Source organism: Convolutriloba macropyga, chromosome 7, assembly GCF_964194025.1.
Source record: "Convolutriloba macropyga chromosome 7, txConMacr16.3, whole genome shotgun sequence".
Taxonomy (NCBI): Eukaryota; Metazoa; Xenacoelomorpha; order Acoela; family Convolutidae; genus Convolutriloba; species Convolutriloba macropyga.
Genome location: NC_134474.1, coordinates 17,851,695 through 17,871,523, shown reverse-complemented (window position 1 = coordinate 17,871,523; position 19,829 = coordinate 17,851,695). Strand labels below are relative to the sequence as shown.

The 19,829-nt window shown below is 34.2% G+C and overlaps 2 protein-coding genes across 7 annotated transcripts in view; one reads left to right on the top strand and one right to left on the bottom strand.

Annotated features, from left to right (window-relative positions):
* Window positions 1-19,829, top strand: part of LOC142342658 (uncharacterized) — a 102,791-nt gene that overhangs the window by 69,738 nt on the left and 13,224 nt on the right. For all 6 annotated transcript variants that reach the window (XM_075394113.1, XM_075394118.1, XM_075394112.1 and 3 more), the window contains exons 4-9: window positions 8,120-8,549; window positions 9,045-9,220; window positions 17,294-17,437; window positions 17,918-18,089; window positions 18,773-19,017; window positions 19,435-19,608. In XM_075394113.1, the coding sequence (XP_075250228.1) occupies window positions 8,120-8,549; window positions 9,045-9,220; window positions 17,294-17,437; window positions 17,918-18,089; window positions 18,773-19,017; window positions 19,435-19,608 (1,341 nt within the window). The remainder of the gene's footprint in view (window positions 1-8,119; window positions 8,550-9,044; window positions 9,221-17,293; window positions 17,438-17,917; window positions 18,090-18,772; window positions 19,018-19,434; window positions 19,609-19,829) is intronic.
* On the bottom strand, window positions 12,904-16,967 carry LOC142342138 (thymocyte nuclear protein 1-like). The gene is made up of 4 exons (XM_075393338.1): window positions 16,537-16,967; window positions 15,818-16,014; window positions 15,385-15,547; window positions 12,904-13,268 (listed from the first exon to the last, which is right to left on the bottom strand). The coding sequence occupies exons 1-4, from the start codon at window positions 16,725-16,727 to the stop codon at window positions 13,115-13,117; spliced, it is 705 nt and encodes a 234-aa protein (XP_075249453.1). The 5' UTR covers window positions 16,728-16,967; the 3' UTR covers window positions 12,904-13,114.

The window sequence follows — 19,829 nt, the reverse complement described above, 5'->3', positions numbered from 1 at the left end:
CCGCTTTTTCCTAGTTGAGGACATTAAACATTTTTATGCGTTCGATTCGAAAAAAAAACTATTAAGCTTCAAAAAAAGCGTCCTAAAAGGCACATTTTAATTCATTTCGGAACAAAGACGCCCATTTTTCAATATACGGAATGCTTTGGTCTTCATTTCTTTTAAGTTGACCTCTGTTCTTTAGACTTTTCTCATCCTTAAAGCTGATCAAAATAGGCACAAGTTAATCCTTTTCAATATTAAAAGCGCAGTCAAAAAGTCAAAACAGGCTGCGGTCAAAAATTACAATAAACCTAACCACTAAATGTCATCTTATAACCCATCACAAAACAACCCCCCTTCCCCTCACTCCACACGCATCCACAATCACACGCCACATACCACACTACATCACACAAAACCACGCATACACAAGACACACAAAGTACCACCGCCACCACTTTGCTCTTTCGATACGATCCGCATTTATTCTAATGAGAGGTTGTAGTTCTTAGTGGATCACGGAGCCCATATGTGAAATTTACCAATTTAGTCCAAGTTGCTTTTCAGTTCTTAAATTTGATTTGCGGTCTCAAATTGGAATTTTCCCTGGTAAAAGTACCGGAGTTTAAATTTTGATAGGGCTTAGCTGTTCAGGCTTCGTGAGGATTACAGCGCACATGTTAATTCAAATTGTCAAGTCCCGCCATTTATTAATGCCGGGAGAAGTAAAAATTGAGGAAAAATCTCCAAGGGTTTTGCGGGACAAGTAGCACGCCATAATGACAGGTAAAAATTCTTACTTTTGAGCCAAGAACTGATGGGGCTAAGAGAAAGGAGGCGCAGAATGCGGGGGGGGGGGGGGGGATGATGGTTGAAAATTGAGTTAACTGCGAGGTTTAGTGTTGGTTATAACAGGAGTTATAAGTGAAGTTAGCGTATAGTGTTGGCTTGTTACACAGTCTGAATTTTAAAGCCCATTCATTATTCATGACAGGTCGCATTAGGATGCAAAGTTGGGCAAAAAAGGAAATTAGGCAGACGCAATTCTAAGCCGAAATAAAATTAAACACCAATCAACTGTTCAACTGTCCTCAAATTTGTGGACACGATTGCCATTTTCCTCTCTCAGCTTAGGCAAAAAGTTCTGAATCAAAACTCCCAAAATGTCTCAAATATCGCGTGGCCAAGTTCGAATTAAGCGAAAAAATAGTTTTAAAAAACCTATTTTTTTTCGACAGTAAAAACAATTATAAGTTAGATTGCGGTAAGCTTCAACTTGCGATAAATCTTTGAGTTTTATGAACTGCTTACACGCGTTTGGTTGAAGTGTTTCTGCAATTTGTTTGTGAAATTTAACAAGGAACTTGTCTCACATCTCAAGGAAGATTTGTTTCCACCAGTGAACAAAAAGTTTTTCTTTTGTTGAGGACGAGTAAACAAACTAATGCATGTTTTTGTATTGTTTCTAGTTTATAAAGACTAGACAGAGGTACGGCAAGGAAATAAATTAATAATACAATAACGCTGTGAAATTATCAATTATAAATGACCTCTACAAAAAATTCATATTCTAACTGTGTAAAAATATAAATGGTAGACAGGACTGTTCTGCCCATTTCATACCCTAACATTTCAATCGGCCCAACTACCATTCGGATAACTGATAGGTAGAACACAGCCCACAAGCACAGCATATTTACTTGGATCGGACAAAAGAACTCTATACTACCAATTGTCTACCCACGAGCACTAATCGCCTCAAATTAGTGCACGCTCTCAGACCACAACCCCCTAAGAATAATAACCAGGCACAGATTAGGGGTAGAGTGGTTAGGGGGCTATTAATACATCAAATGAGATGGAATGGAGGCAGGATTTATGAGAGAGAACAGAAATCAAGGTCAAAGTTCCCAAAATGATCAATCAGCACATAAAATGAAAAGAAAAGCCAAACCGGCGTATTAATAGCGCCGATGCAATCATTAAATAAATCAAATTTTGATGGTAATTTCAAGCTTGATCAGAACTTGAAATCTTGATTTAAGGAACACAAATATTCGAAAGCAAAACATGGGAAAGGGATCACAGGCACATGTGAAAGTTATAAAATTGTCAGATGAATTGAGAGATTGAAGCTCAAATGATTCCGCAACTTTCGACTACCAATGGTCGAGTTCGTCAATCATAATTTTCATAGATACACATAGTTTAGTATGCATAAATCAAGCAAAATTAAAATTTCCAGCCAACTATTTTTTTCTACTATTTTTAAAATCCAAATTAGCACATGTAATAGGTAGTGACGATTTTGCCAAATCGTCAATCGATTTTGCCACATGGGTCTAAAACTGAATATATCGTCATTTGTCCACGCAATGACGTAAATTGCCTAGTGTGGATACGTCGGGTCGAGGTAAAATCTTTTATACAACGCAACGAAATAACTTATTTACACTCAATAACGCAACATTTATAGGTCAAATAATCGCATTAGTAGATTTTATTCAAAAGGCAGCAAAAGTACGTCATGACACGTAAATAATTTTATTGTTCCGACCCCTCTTGAGGGGCAAGGAACTATATACTCAAATGGGTTTTTTTGTTCAGTCAATTTTGGCCGATTGATATAATCGTAGAGAGTTGAGACTGGTATCATTAGAAAGCTTGTCCAGCGTAGAATATGGAATTGAAAAGATTTTTTTAATTTTCGTTTTTTACAGGGAGTTATCGAGGTTCAAATTTTGAGAAAATAGGGTGAATTCAGTTTATTCACATTTTCCGGAAGTTTTGACCAAAATTTCGCTAATTTTGCTAAAATTTGTTAATTTTTTTAAAAAGTGTTGTTGATTTTTTTTGTAAAGACAAGAAACTTTATTGTAGGCTATTTTTGTTATTTTTTTGTCCAAAATTTTGGCTAAATACTTCAAAATTAACACTTTCATCAAAAACGGCACGAAATAAGTTTCTTTAATCCAGTTTGATTAAATTTACAGGAAGTACAGACCCAAACAACACTAACACAATCTTTTTAGACTCAAAATGGGGCTTTTTCTATTTCAAGTTCAACTGAGAGTGCTCTGTAATTAAATTTTTGCAGTTTTTTGTTAAATTTATTCATTGATTATCAAAAACGCAGCACCTATTTTTGAGTTTTTAACTAACAAATTATCAATACCTAGAACAATTGGAAAATTAAGTGTTCCCTATAGACAAACAGCATTAGCAGGGCTAGTTTTGGACCTATATTATAATCCCAAAAAACAATTCCGATTGTAATCAGTCGGTCTGGCTTTTGGTTGTTTTGACTTTTAAAAGTGTTTGTTTTTTAATTAAGTAATGATTTATTGAAATTTGCCTCTATTTTTCTCTTAATTTGGTCAATTTGTAGCTTATTGTCAGCAATGAAAGAATTTGCTTCTTTCTATTGAAATAAATTTCAATCTTTATTGCAGTTTCATGCCTTAAGTTACGTTTTTCTGGCTTTGATATTACTAGATTTCACATTATTTAAAAAATTTTTGATATTTGCCCATTTTTAACGTTTTCTAATTTTGTCACCTTATCACGTTACTGACAGTTCGTATATCTCCTCATTGGCTTTCAAAACAACGCAAAATTGAAAATATTAACATCCTTGAAGATATACCATAAGATTTTAACGGCTTCGACACTACTTTCTAGGAGAATTTGTTTGAATATTTTTAAATTTCGTCTTTAACTGTCCTTTCTACTTTGTCTTTTTAGTCGAATGAAAATTCCAGTACAATGACCCGGTTTAATTGGCGTTTCATGGAAAAAAAGATGATTCGATATTCTGATATTAGTAGATATCTGGTGAATTTCATGACTCTGAAAACAATTGTTTCCCAAATTAAAAAAAAACACTTTTTAACTTCGCATTTTTGTTCCTTTTATTGTCTGTTTGTTATCTGGTCTCGTTAATTAGAAGCCAAATATGAGATTATTGTTGTCAAAAGAAGGTTTTTTCAAAATAGGATTGTTGTCAAAAAATCTAATGTTTTTATAGAACTCTTTTTTTAAAAGCTTCGACACGGAAAAAAAGTAAATTAATTTATGATTTTTGGCTTGACACGGAAACAGAGTAAATAAATTTTGATTTTTGTCATATTTGACGTTTTCTGTAGACGTAAGACATATTCCGGGTAATTGCAATTCTCAAGGTTCCTTTGGAAGAATAAACGAACCTATTTAATTTTTTCATTTTGTAATTAATGGCGTTCATGTCTTTGGAAATTTTTTTTCTCGAAAAGAAAATTAAAGTGTTGCCTAATTTTGCATCTTTTTCATTTTGTCTACTCGTTACCTAGCATCACTAATGAGAGGTCACATAATACATTATTGGTGCTTGCAGAAAGTGCAATGGAACATATTTTGATGGCCATAGTATGGCTTTACGGTTTCGAAAGCGTTTTCCGCCAAGTTTGAATTGATTTTTTGTTGACTATTTGTTGTTCTTTTTGTAACCTCATAAAAAAACTGAATACCGGTAGTTCTTAATTCTTTCTAAAGAAGAAATGGTATATATCGGTATGTGCCTTTGCACAATATTTCAACCGTCAAAAATAAAAATTAAAAGCTAAAACTTGTTTATCTTTCTTGTTTATAAGTAATGTATTTGTGCTTAATTATGCTCCCGCTAGATGAGGAAGAACAACATTATGGCCAGAGGAGCCGTTTTTTTAATCTATTGTTGATTAAAAACAAATCGAACAACGACAGAGGAATTGCTCTCGAACGACTGTCGACGCAATCAATTTAGAAGGCGGGATAGGCTAGAGAAGCTTTTTGATGCAAAAACTTCTGGCTAGGGGCCTTCTTCTAAAATCGGTCTAATTTTAGTAACAGACTTAATTTCTGAGTACTGGCAACTGAAATCACTCAGAGAAAATTAAAAACTCAAGCGTGAAAAAGTAACTCAATAAGTGAAATTGAAAGAATGTTCAGGAAAGAAAAAGTCAAACAAAAATTTTGCATAAAGAGACACACGTTTAAAATAATTGCTTCAATCTTTATTCGAGAACAATTAACAAGTACAACACACATTAAACGTTTTTATATCTAAGTCTTCTGCCTAATTCGTTGTTTTGCGGGTCTTTGATCACATAAAAAATGAACCATGGTACCATATCTGCAGTTTAGCGATTTTGCAGCGAACTATAATTGAGAATCAAGTTTTTTTAAAAAAAAACAACATAGAAAAATTTATAATTGATCCAAGGCATTAAAAATTGTAGTTTTTTATGTCAATTATACCAACAGATAACAAAAAATGCAGCGGTGTTCTAAGTCACCTGCAAAGCTCATCCAACCCTATATATAAGACAAAAAATCCAGTGAACAGCACAATTTTATTGCAAAGCAAATATTAACTACAGATTTTCATTTTTTGTTTCAGTCACAATTTTGTTTGCATCTTAAATTTAAAGAAAAAACAATTAATTAAAGTGGAAAACCTCTATTGGACAGAGAAAGAAAAAATATAGCAGGCATGATCAGTGTCATATAAGAAATTTGATAATCTATGGAACAAAACCTAAAAATGAAGACCTGATTCCTCATTGTGACAATATTTTCAAACACCGGTCAAAAACACTTTTTCAATTTCTTGGCATACACCAGAGGATTATATTGAAGCTAAAAAATTGCTAATTTTTCAATCGAAAGAGTTGTTATATAAAATTCTATCATTACTCCTCCTTTTTATAACTCCCAGACTAGTTTCTGTTCTAATTATAAATTTTTTCTTCAGAAAATGGCATCAGATGTATTTCAGTTTTGAATTGAAATTGAGATGAAAAATTAATAACGCCAGAATACATTGTCAAAAAGTTTTTGTTGTTTTTAAAAAAAGCTATAAACGAGTTGAAGTGTCCCTCCCTTGATAGGTTTTATATAATTAGAATTACAGTTTTTACAGACTAAACAGCCTCCCTTGATAGGTATTATATAATTAGAATTACAGTTTTTACAGACTAAACAGCTTTTTAAGTTAACGATTAATTAGAATTACAGTTTTTACAGACTAAACAGCTTTTTAAGTTAACGGTTGTAAAATGGCATTATTTTTGCCAGAAAATTGCTGCAATAGCTTTGCAGATCTGCAATCTCAAAAAGATAGTAAAAAAAGACGAAATGAGAAATTTTCCTTTAAATGCTGAAATGTTATATCTTGAATATGAATCTGTATAATTTAATGCTGCTTCTATTAGCTGCTCTTAAAAAACTTCCAATTAGAGTGACACACACATTCACTTGATTTTATCTCTGATTTTAAAGCAGTCAAATTAAGAGTGAGGAAGTCATTTTTTGAGAGTGAGGTAAGTCAAATGTGACCAAAGACTAAATCATGCGAATTAATACAAAACTCGCTCGACTAAGAGCGAAGATTGACGTCACGCTCACAAATCAGTTCAAATTGCATGAACGGAAGAAAAAATGCCGATTTAAAATGATTATGACGTTATAAGGCCGTAACGAAAATCTCGACGACGAAATAAAAGACATAGCAGGACAAGTCCTGACCTACAAATAACTGAATTTTCATTGACTAATTAAAAAACTAGACCTAGAATGGACAATGAATGGATTTGGAAGACAATTTAAAAACAAAAGCAATGAAAAAAATTGAAAAATTAAAATTCAGAGTCAAATTGCCGCATGCGAACAAAAAATCACAATCGATGAGGCAAATTTTTGTTCAAAAGGCCGTTTTTTAACTCTATTTTAAATTCTTGCCACAAAACCACTCGATTTCTAGCTCCACTTCCTGTTTCGGCGTGACCAAAATAACTACTCATATTCGACTTCAAAAATCATTAACATGGGTCAACAGATCTTAAAATAACAGCCAGAAAAATTCCAGAAAAGACGCAAAGATACCTTCGCCGAAAAGTCAATCTGTTAAAATTTCAGTTTCTGATCAGAGTGAGCATGAACGAAGATGGGAGATGGATCCTAATTGAATAAAAAACTTTAACTAAAAATTCACTTAAACAAATAAAATCACTTAAATAAAATTTTTCAATTTGTGTAAGTACAAGTACAAAGGCATAACAGTATTTCAAGTAATCGAAAAGTAAGCAATTTAATTGCTCATTCAACTTCGGAGAAGCCAGAAAAGCACACAAACATCTGTGATTTCGAAAAAAGCGAAAACCTAGGAAATTTTAGAATTTAACATTTTTCTGCAATTTTTTTGTCAGAATTCAAAGAAATAAATCGCTTGGTACCAAAGAACATTTAATTTGTAGTAGAAACTATCCACGAGCATTAGAATTACATTTAGTGACAATTAAAATCAATACAATACAATAATAAGCCAGAAATTGCTAAAATAGCCTTAAAACCCCTTTCGCTAAAATAGCTTTAAAACTCCCTTTAATTACCAAAAACCTTCGAAACGCCATTAAACCATAAAGCTATAAATCAAGTGCGAAATAACCTCTTAGAAAACAAAAATTAAAAAAATAAACGCTTGAAAAAGCCGCACGTGAGCAAAAAATTGCTCGCTTAGCGAAAAACTTTTCACTCCTACATTTCTCTCTCTGTCTCAAAAGAAGGGATGAACAAAAGAACCACTCTCCTTTTTCTCCGCTCTTCAGTTTTGTTCGCTGACACAACTTATACAAACTTCAATCCCTCCCTGAACTTCTTCCGGTTATCTTGCTTGCACACCTATAAAAAAAACAGAAAACCATAAAGCCTCTTCGATAGAAATGAAAAGGAAGAGAGCATATTACTACAGAGCATATCACAAAGTTCTATAACTTTGAACTTAAAAAAAGTTTTGTTTGAATAAACCGAATGAAACTGAAAGTTGTATCCTGAAATTCATAGCATATAGCAAATTCCGACCGACCTCAGGAAAACATCAACCAATTTGGAGTCATTTCAGGGCTAAATTTTTCGTCTCAACATTGATTTGGAGATTTTGCATTCTCGCCTTGAAAAAGTCTCTTTTGATTGCACATAAAATCAGAAATTTCCTATAAGTCATCCTTTGAATAAGTCATCTCTTCTGCACAAAAAGACAGTACAAGCTTCTAATGTTGATGCTGATTTGAAAAAGAGAGCATAAAAAATTCGGCCTAGAGCGAGTTTTATTAAATGTTTCCAGGTTGACAAAGACGAACACTTGCAGTCATCCAGCTCCAAAATTACATCAACCACTAACGAAACCAGCAACAATAACAACAGTCACAGTAACAGCCACTTAAAAAGCAAACACCAGAGCAGCGATACGAACTCTAAAGTTAATTCCCATCATTCATCTAAACGAACCGATGACGTAAGCAGAAGCTTCAACGAAGATACAGCACTTGTCAATGACGTAAAAGTGACGTCACCGCATGTAGGAGGCGTTGCTGAGGGTCAACAGAAGAGTTCCAAAAAGTCGACTGGTTCCAGTAGTGCAAGTACGGGTGGTGGGGCTAATACTAGCGCAACACTTCGAAAGGAGAGACACAATTATACCAAAATGGTCCTGGAGTATATTCACAAAATGCGCCAGCTGAACATCCAACTGCTCAAGGACAAAATTAACAGAAGTTAGTTTAAAATCATTCAGAAAAGCAGCCGAATTAGTCAAAATGACAAATCTGCATTTGTTAGAAATTGACGAAATGACGTCTACTCAAGAATTTAGTAAAAGCTTGTAAGAAATGCAATGTTCAATGAATGAGGGAAAGCATTTTGTAATAGCTTCAGTAAAATAAGGTATACCTCGAACGTTTACACTAAGTAAATGCGGGTTAAAACTTTCGTTATTTTTTATTGCACGCTACGAGCAGTCACAGTCCTTTTACGAGCAGTCCTGAAACAAAAGGTCGCGGACAAAAATAAATAAACATGACAGCAACTAACGTCATCGTAGGTTACGGTAGCGTTCAAGTTCATCATGTGAATCAATTCTTCCTATAAAAATCCCCCCACTCCACATTTCCTTTGTCTTTTGCGGTAAGGATAAGAGTTATAAGATAAATAAGTTCATAAAAAGGCCTAATTTTTTCTAAAAAGGTAAACGTTCCGTTTGCTACTTTCAGAACAATACTACCAGTACTACAATAGCCACCACGCTAAGAAACACTCATCTGGCACTGCTCCTGGGACTGAGGACACTTCAGCTGTGTCCCAGACATTTCTAGAAGAGGAAGATCTGCTTCTTCTGGCCGAAGAGCTGGACCTTCATCAGCAGAAAGTGATGGAACTTGAACAACGGGTTTGTTGCCATTGAACTTATGTTTGCGACAAAAGTGATTAAATTAATGCTCCATGTCTCAGCTTAGTAACAAAAAAGTTCGATTGAAACCATCAGGCGACTGAGAACATCTCTCGATTGGTTATTAATAGGTCTTCAGAGGAGTATTGGTTTTCTTGAGATTTTTTAACAGGAAGTACTATTTGTTCAAACCGCTTTTCGAACTAAAAGAAAAAGTGAGTAAAATATCAAATAAACTATTTTCTTCTCAGTCAGAAGTTTTTTGATCATGTGCTGCGTTTAGTGAATGACTTTTCGACTTCGAAAAGTGTTTTTAACTAATGACGCCTGTACATAACTGTTTTTGACCATTTTTTCGTCCATTTGGCTCAATTTCTGTCCTTGTAATTTAGTTTTTTTAGCACAAAATTTTTGACCTGCAGTAAAATGTAGCTCTCTGAAATTGATACCACAAAGTTTTTGAGAGCTTAATAATGCGTCTTAAGTGCAAAATAGGCACATATTTTTAATTTTTGTTTAATTTTGGAATTTTTCATTTTTTTGGATTTTTGAGAAAACATTTTTCTGAAAATAGGTATATTTGGCACTGTCCTTTTGACGATTCATATATTACGGCTCAAATTCTGTCCTTGTAATTTAGTTTTTTTAGCACAAAATTTTTGACCTGCAGTAAAATGTAGCTCTCTGAAATTGATACCACAAAGTTTTTGAGAGCTTAATAATGCGTCTTAAGTGCAAAATAGGCACATATTTCTAATTTTTGTTTAATTTTAGAATTTTTCATTTTTTTGGATTTTTGAGAAAACATTTTTCTGAAAATAGGTATATTTGGCACTGTCCTTTTGACGATTCATATATTAGCCACTTCTATTTAATTTAACCACTTTTGTTTTTATAGAAATGTACACACACTAATCCATTTTTTTAACCAATTTTTCTTAGTTTCTTTGTTAGTTTTTGAAATTATTTACAAAAAAGCTTTAAAGATCACCGGCACGGATTTTAATTTTGTGTAATGAATAATTGTTTAATTTTTGGCGTTGTCTTTGAAATTGAGTGCAAAAATTGTTTCATAAACGGAATTTTAACAATTTTTCGACATTTTTTGCAAAATAGTTCAGTATTTCAATCTCTGAAGTGTTTCAACTTCATTATCTAGACAAGAAAATGAGCAATTAATTTTCAAAAGCCATGAAAGCTAAATAAAAACGTCTGTTTTTCTACTTCATTTTTCTATTTGATTTATAACTTTCAAATTTTACAAAAGTCCGTTCTAATTTGATACTTTTTCTAATTTTATACTTTTATGGTAGATGTTTCTAAATTTTCACTTTTCTGGTAGATTTTTCAAAATTTTTGTTCGTTGGAAATGGATTTAATAATGTAGCGCTTAGACTTTGCTGGAATTAGTTTTACAAATTTTGGCTACTATTTAATTTTCGAGACCTTTTTTGGGCTAGGTTCTTAATAAACAATTTTATGCCTTTGCTTTTACTCGGTTCAAATATTTCAAGAATATGAAAAATTTGCAATAGTTTGAATTCATTAAGTCTCCAAAATATACCATATTTTGGACCTAAATTTTCGTGTCCCGTGCCGCCAAAAGAAAATGTTTAATCCACCTCCTTGAATCCTCTGAATTTTATATTTCTGTTTCTTGGAGAGGCAATTTGGTTTCCAAGAATGATACCTGCCTTTTACTTTCCGACTCCCTTTTGGGTCCCAGAATTGATTGGAAAGCTGCGCGTTTTCTTAAATAAATTATCATTAGTTATTTCGTGAATTTTTTTAGCACAGCCAGTTTTTTTGCTCCTATAAAAAACTATATCATTTTAAGAGTTTTGGCCAATTTTCTACCTTACCAGATATGTTTTAATAATATGAAGTTTGCAGTGTCAAGATATCACAGTGAGTGTCTTCTGTCAAAATTATGTCTTTAGATTTGAATCTTTACTCATGATCTCTAAATGACCAAATCTTTTTCGCTGTGACGTAAAAGTTTTTTCCCAAATATCTTCATATATACTAATCATATGTCTTCATTACATCTGGTGAGGTACAGAAAAACTGTTTAAAGACAAAAAATAACGGTTTCGGTTGTAGTTGCATTTTGCTGGTGAAGTTCCGAGTTGCCTCCGGCCATGTTTTTTTATTTCGTCTTAGAGACTTTTGTTACGAACATATAACGTCATAATCGCTTCAAATCTGCTTTCTGCTCATTCGTTCATGCAATTTTGATCTGAATTGCGTTTGTGACTTCCTTTTTCACTCTTAGTGAAGAGAAATTTTTGTTCACTGGCGTGATTACGTTTTCGGTCATACGTGACTGACCTCACTCTCAAAAATGACTCTCTCGATCTGAAATTGACCCGTCTTTGCTTTAATATGCTTTAATATAAAGGGATAAGGCATTGTGAATGCGTGTCACTCTAATTGAAGGTTATTTGAGAGCATCTAATAGAAGCAGTAAAAAGTTATACATATTCCTAAAAAAAAAACATAACATCGCAGCATTTAATGAACAGAAATTTCTTTGGTCTGTTTCGTTTACTATCTTTTTTGAGATTTCAGATCTACGAAGCTATTGCGGCCATTTTGTAAAAATCTGCCAGCTTTGTGAAAATGGAAAATGATAAGTTCATTCCAAAAATATTAACGGTTTCAGGAGGGGGTAAAATTTTTTAAACTTTTGTCAAAAGTTAAAAATAAAATTGGCAACAATTGTTCGCCATGCCCTAAAAACGGGAAACGCAGAAATGATGATACGCTTGGCAATTAAAAAAATTAAAACATTTAATTCTTTTTCAACCAAATAAGTCATTCTCAAAAGTTTTGTGTTAAATAATAGGAACATACAGTTAATTGAAATATTTATTCATTTCAAAATAAATGGGATCAAGATCACCGACGTCATTTGTAACACCGCCACAAAACCACAAGCCTAAATTTTTCTCAAGCACGTCAAAGCAAAATATTTGACGTGGAGTGGTAATTAGAGTTAACTTTGAGCGTCTGAAAATTTCTGAAAACTTGCCTATTTTTTCCTAGCCGAAAACAAAACGTTTACGAAAATTTCTCGAGGTCCGTAATAAAGTAATGACTTAATGAGAGTGCTTGGGGTTTGGATCCATATGTGATACTTTTGTCGTAGCTTACTCCCTATAATTTGAAAGATTATCGATCTCGTTTACAGAGAGCAAAAGAAAGTCTTGTATTCCCCGCTTTCAAATGGAACTAAATAGTAAAAATAAAAATAAATTTTTCAAATTATAAATTTATTATTAAACATTGATCAAAAATTGACAAGAATAACGGAATTCAAGTATTCGAGCTTTCACTTTGTAAAATTTACAACAGAAATCTATAAAGTACTCAATTTTTCCACTAACTCGGACACCACTTATCGTAATTTCATTTTAAAAAATCACGTTCTTTTTGAGTTACTATAATCGATTTAAGATCATTTTAAAGATTATTTTTTACTGAAATAGATACAACAGCAGAAGCTGTTTTTAACGCTCTTTGTTTCTGTGTTTATCAGACAAATAACTTTTAAACAGTTTTTCAATAAATATTTTAAAACCAAAATTTCCAGATACTAAAGTTAACAAAGCTTCTAAATATACTAAGCTTTGATTTCCAATGAGCCAATCAATAAAACTCAACTGGTTACGCTTTCAAAAAGAGCTGCGAAAACATAAATTAACGATCAAACAAAAATCAGTAGATGATCAAAATCAAGAGTAACAATTTTACGTAAAATCAAAGATTGAGGGGCAACAATAGAAGAACGAATGCTAAACAAGTTTCACATCAAATGCTAGCACTAAGTGCAAGTTTCACTCAGCTAAAACTCAAACACAATCAAAGTTTTCATCAGAGAGGTCAGTGGTTTTACTTGTCTTGATGTTCCAATTTCAAAATGAAGTCAAACTGCTCCTTGGTAAGAGGTTGGACCGACAATCGAGATCGCGTAAACAGACTCAAGTCGTGGAGCACTCCTTTGGGCAAACTTTTTTTGTGCTCAGTATGAAGTTTTTTGAGCTCTGAAGCAGTCAACAGAAAAGTTTCCCGTGTATTGCAGCTACACAAATTTCTATAGAAGTTTTCTTAAAATAGTTTTAGACACTTATGACGGCTGTTGCTTTAAAAAAATTGAATAGGAGTCATCTACAGAGCCAGCGCTAGTTTTTCACTGATAAAGACTAGGGGTGTTCTTCATAAAACTTCTTCACTAATTTTGTGTGATCTAATTTCCTCTCTCATTCACAAGTGTTAGCAGCTGAATTCAAGTTGAAGTAGCTCACTATTAAAAATCGAATGAAAAGCGCACCGAAACTGGTGTAATTTTTTCATTTTTCAATTTTTAAGCGGCTACAGTGGTATATAATAACCTCAATAAAGTCATTTGGAGCCCCCTCTTAGTCATTTTAGTTACTCCACAGACTGAAGTCGGCTTCAATAGATTCGAGCTCCCACTAGTAGTTCTAGAGCAATTCTACCGACTTAAATTGGTCATACTTTAGCAAAAGATTCTCCATGAATCATTGTCATCTTTTTGCATTTTAAAAATTTATTACTAGAAAAATAAAAACTCATAATTGAGATTTCATTTGCAGATGACCTAACGAAGGTAGTGAGCCTCTAAAAATCAAGAACTGATAGAAACTTTGAATACTGGTCTCAACGAACTAAGCTAAATTCCTTTTCATTTAATGATATCAGAAAGCTATCCCAAATGAAAATACCTCCAAGAACCACAGCTAAAAATATTCTGTCATAAAATGATGTAACTATATTAAAACAATGCTACAGAACTTAATAAACAAGGAAAGTGTATAAACAAAGAAGGTCTGTTCATGACGCAAACCGTTTCATTGACAAAAGTAACTCTTTCAGAAGAATACAAAAAGTCAAGAATCTAAAATTGTTGATAGGGAACATAAATAGGAGTCTTTAAATGATGCTTTTATTACGAAAGACGGTCAAGCTTTTGTAGTGTAACCATTAAAAACCGCAGATTTTCTGCCATGCATTTTTAAAGAAGAAAGATAGTGGATGTGAGAAGCACTCTTTGAGTAAAATCGTCTAAGAAAGACTACTTTTCACTTACAGGCATTAATAAGGAATACCAGTTGAAACTTTCAGACGCAAAAATGGTTACATTAGCTGCAAAAAAAAAATAAACTTAAAAATCAAACTTTGACTTGAAAGAGTTTACAATTCCATCTGATGGGAAACACAGCCGAATTATCTACGAATTATGGACGAATTGCTGGGACGACTAGTGGGAGCTCAAATTTATTGCAAACTGTCGAGGAAGGGGGGAGCAACTTCACTCAGTGGTGCTTCAAATGACCTCATTAGAAGTCATTATATACAACTATAACCACTAACAAAAATTGAAGGGAAAAAATAAACGTTTTAGCACATTTTTTATTGGACTTTAAGAAGTGAACTCCTGCCACTTGAGTTCAGCTGCTCACACTTGTGAATAAGAGAGAATTTAGATCACGCAAAAAGAAAAAGTTAGGGGCGTAAAAGTCACTCCAAACGCCAAAATGGTCAAGCAAAAATTTTGCATGAAAAAGACCGACATGTTTACAATATTTGCTTCAAACTTCGTTCGAGAGCAGTTAAAGAACAACAATGATCTCTCAGCAACCAATTATTTCGCACTTCTCTGCTCAAAACTGTTTAATGTTATCATTCATTGTCTTTCAACTTAACTTTAAAAAACCTTTCCCGATTATTTCCTCAATTACTCTTCAATTAAGACATTTTTTCTTAGAGGTTCCGGATTCGTCTTTAAACAAAAAAGGCGGAAAATTTATGTTCTTTAACATTGCACGAGTACTATAAGATTCTGACTAGAACCTCAACGTGGGGACGCTTTTTTGAAGCCTGATTTTCTAGGCCCAACAACAACAAGTGGGTCACTTGAAAATTTTTAAAAAATTGAATAAAATGTCTCCTCTATTTTTGGATTTTATTCTAAACTTTTTGTCTAAATTATACATCTGCGGGCCTAGAAAATCAGGCTTTCAAAAAATGCCCTGAAAAAACCCTTGAGGTTCTAGTCAGAATTTTATACTACTCACACGAGTCCTCACAGTTTTTTTAACGCAGAAAACAGTAAAAAAACAGGAAACAATTCTTTTCCTTCAAGCGAGATGAGGCGTTTGGTCTTGCGCACGTATTTAACATCAACCATGTACCACTTGGGTTTGTCTAGGAGACTACTCGCATCATAGTGGGGATCTGACTTGTTGAACTGGGTGTGATCAGGATAGCCTTCCTTCACTATCTTCATCACTCCTACTATCCCTAAAATAAGTTCATCAATTTGCGCAAAAATATGAAATAAAACATAGTATTCAATCGTCAAGAAACTGCGATCTTTCCTTATAGCTCTATTGAATTGTTCATCACTAACTTAAAAAATATCACCAGAAAGTTATTTTTATTTTTTAAAAAAAACTTGTAAAATAACAAGCGTTCAATACTTGAAATATTGAACCTTACATGATTTATGATAATTGTTTTTTTAACAATCTGGGCTTATAACTCTAGCAAAAAGGAAATCTTCATTGAAACCTGGCTGTTTGCAGTTGCTGTGATAGAAAAATGCCTGTTGATTCAATTTCATCTGATCACGTAGCAGATTCCTGGCCTCGTAATTCCTCACTCCGTCCCAATGAGCAGTTGATTTGGGCTCTTTAATCAAGTCGTCAATTGAGAACTTCATCTCAACTCCCTTTTCATAACGGCTATCGGGCTCCGACTTCATCAACCTGCATTTTGAAAACATTTTTGAAAACAAAAATTACACAAATTTTGAGCAGATTTAGGAATCATTTTCTTGTAATATCTAAGTTAATTAGGGACAGACATATAGCTAATATTGTAAAAATCTAGTAATAGCGTGCAAAATAACTGTCCAAAATGCAAATCTTGTTGAAAAAAAAACTTGCCTAATTCTACGGGATTTTGCTCAAATGAGTATTTCTCGATCAACTTTTTCTGAAAGTCTTCTAATGACTAAGAAAAGGCCGACATTCAAAAGCTCGTTGGCTCTGTTATTGAAAGCTACAGAATTGCGTCGACGGTCATTAAAGCCAACTGTTTTCAGGTCATAAAGGATCACGATCACGGACAGATTTCACCTTTTTGATGGAGAGTTTATATCGCCAACAGACTTCAGAAAGTTGAAATTCAAAATGCCTTGAACTATCATGTCGTAACCAGGAACATTACTTAGAGGAGCAATCTAATAGCAAATCGAGCGCCAAAAATGACAGATCAACATTGCATACCAATGATCAAAAATTGGCTTCTTAGAAGTAGCCGTTGGTTTCTGAACCACCGCGCTGTTGCTGGTATCGTTGCTGGTCAGTTTGCGAGCAGTAGCTGGCTTCCTTTTAGACACTCCTGCAGGAGATACAGCGCTCTTTGATCGAGTGTTAACTTCATTCGCTTTGACGACAGTTCGCTTCGGTCTGACCATTTTATCAATCTGAAAAAAGATCAGTTGCAATTAAATTTGAAGACACAGGAGCATCGTCCAAAAGTGCAAAAAGAGAACTTTCAAACATGAAGAATCAAACCAGATTCCATAATTTTTGCTTCACTTAGGCTACAATTCTATTCACTAATACAAAATCTAAAGTTTTTTCTCGTCAATGCCCTCAGCTGAGTTACTTGTTTATGATTACCAGCGCATAGAGGTGAGGGGGATATACTGGGGGCTATAGGGAGCTAGAGCCTAGTTAAACAGCCTGAGATATCAATCTGTTTGTTCTGAGGTCGGCAAAATGACATTCTTAAGACACAAGTAATTGGGGTAAATAGATTTTGTTATAAATTATGTATCCTAAACATTATAAACTTAGTTGAATTTCAACACAAAAAATAGCTCAACTGAAAGTGGATCCCTCCGTTTCAGTAAGCAAAATGTCATTTTCAAATTTAATTCTTTTATTTGTTTGTGATTACATTTAATCCAACTTCAGTTCGACATTCTTCAAAATGTTGCCCGGACTGAGGAGTAATTTTGTTTTCTACTTGTTTCAGTTGGGCAATTGGCACCTGTGGCTGCTTGAGTGCAGCACAGCAGTGGAGCCCATCACCTCTTCCTCATCAACTTCAGTAAACGCCACAACTCACAACACACCAGACTCAGCTGACGACACCACCTCACACAACAATAACAAACAGGTCAATAAGTCAATGATTGTGCCGGGTTCGACAATACATAGTTTACAGACCCTAGCCCCTGGAAATGTGCCTGGTTTTTCGGCACGCGAACGAACTCTGTGAATGTCAATACTGATATTTCAAGGGTTTGGCTTTATTCTGTAAAAAATGATGAGGATATTGGCGAAAAACTTTTGAAGCCAGTAATTTAACGTAATTGGTCTTAATTGAAACAGTTCAATCCACAGGAGTCACAGTTCGCAATTTATGGCAATGAAAATCAGTTCGAATCAGTTCTTACAGCAAAAAATAAAAGACAGTGATTTACATAAACACGAGTTAAAGCAAGAAAGGACAAATCGTGTTGAGATCATGATTAACGTCCTATGATCAAACACTGAAAAATGTCCTATTCCTGGGCACGCCTATCTTATCGGAGGGCACTGAAACAACCAGCCTTTTCCATAATTCAGGGTTAATTCAGTTCTCTTGATGTTGTAGCCCGATGGCAGTTCCCAACAGCAGCAGAGCAGTGGAAACAGTTGGGCAAGCAGGTGGGAGGCAATGAAAGGGGAGCTGGATCTGCTGGCTGTGGAGAGTGAGAACACGTGCACTCTGGTCAAGATAGCCCTCACCAGACACAACAGACTCAGGGCAATATTACAACAGAAAGGTACCGCTAAATAGTGATCCTTTGTACATAGGAACGTTTTTAAGTGGACGATCATCCAAATTAGTGTCCTTCAATTCTCACGTTTACCAAAATTACTGGAAAAAAATATTAAACTGTATTCATTTTGCAGGAAATCTCTCATACGAATAGTGAGCATAAAGTAATGTGTATACATAATATGAAATTCTAGGAAATTATTCATTATACGCTTTTAAATTAATGAGTTATGTAGTTTTTAGATTTTGAGAACCTGAAACTTATTTTGAAGAATAAAGCCAGTAAAGTACAATCGGTTAAACCTAAATGCAGGTTATGACCCGCAAGTTATAAGTCCCATATAACTTATTATAAATTAACACAGTTTTAAGTCCATTAAATAGAAATATTCGTATTTCGATCAATCATTTGCACAAGCAAGAAATTGAAACCGTATCGACAATCGAAATGTCCGCTCTTATCAGTAGTAAAACCGATGCTCAGAAAAACTCAACAAAACAAATCTAAGAGCAGAGCTGGGATTCAGAAGAAGAGTGGTACTACATAATTTCCCTGTCAAACGACCAAAAATTGTTCAGGAATTCCCAAAAAATTAGATCATTTTCTCTTCAGTTTCTCTATAAATTAAGCACAGGTGTAGTTAAAATGTCCTTCTGCTAGAAATGAGAGCTAAACTATTTTTATAGGCGCTTCAATTACTGCGTCAAGCGGCAGTGACCGACGTCGAAAAACAGCTGCTTCTGGCAATAGTCGAGGTGTACACCACAAGAGAAGAGGTGGAAACAACAGTTCACATACTAACTCTGCCACCTACGAACACAATTCAGGGGGCAGTAACTCCGGGGGAGGAGTGAAAGAGGCAGAAACGCAGAGTGTGTGGGTGGAAAGGAGTGATAGACACCTCATTGCTTCTAGTCACGCCAAAGTCAAGGTACAAAATGAATCTCGGTCAATAGAAAGCAGTTAAGAACCAACGTCATGGTTACCACTTATAATGGCTGTACAACGTATTTTATCTGCAATAAAAAATTTTAATACCCTCCGTTATGTTTGAAGTTAAGAAAAAAGTATAAAATTTGCAATTGGAAGCATTTTTCAATTTAATTATGACATGAAATCATTCACTAAGTTCAATATCAGCTGTGCGCTCGAGTTTTTAATTGAAATTTTTCGGAGTGCTGTACATCCAACATCTTATAACAGCATAGCTGCACGAAAAAAGAAAACTCTAGAGCAAAATGCTAGAATGACAAATCAGTGCCGTGTGAAAAACATTGTTGGTGATTAGCAGCAACCAGTTAATTATAACTAGTTTACAAAGTTATAAAAATAGTCTGTTTCCATTTAGGAAGCAGAGGCCACAAGTGGTGACGAGATCTGGAAACGGACCAATCAAATTGCAGTTAGTTCCGCTACATCCTCGGGAGTTGGACCTCAGTCAAATATTGCACCAGCTGTTCCTCCGAAGAAAGCAGGAAGTCACCTGATTAGGCAGTCGAGCACAGAGTCTGAAATCACTAAGGTAGTTCATTATAGTTTTGAAAAGAAAGTACAATAAATAAGGAGGCTCTCATCCCATTTTTGCTCGAAGGCCGAATTTGATCTTTCGAAATAAAAGGTTTATTTCATAGTTTGCAAATTGATTAGCTACTGTAAAATGTTTCAAATGTTCCAACAATGCATAATGGCAATTGTTTAAATCTGTCATGGGTCAGCTACGGGTTTTTAAGATTTAAATATTCG

Bases quoted from the DNA above. Each gene is read 5' to 3' on its own strand.
- LOC142342138 (XM_075393338.1), bottom strand. From the start codon at position 16,727: ATGGTCAGACCGAAGCGAACTGTCGTCAAAGCGAATGAAGTTAACACT. The intron at 16,015-16,536 runs GTATGCAATGTT...TTCAAAATGCAG, and splicing joins AAGCCAATTTTTGATCATTG to GTTGATGAAGTCGGAGCCCG. The intron at 15,548-15,817 runs GTTTCAATGAAG...AACTTATTTTAG, and splicing joins CAGCAACTGCAAACAGCCAG to GGATAGTAGGAGTGATGAAG.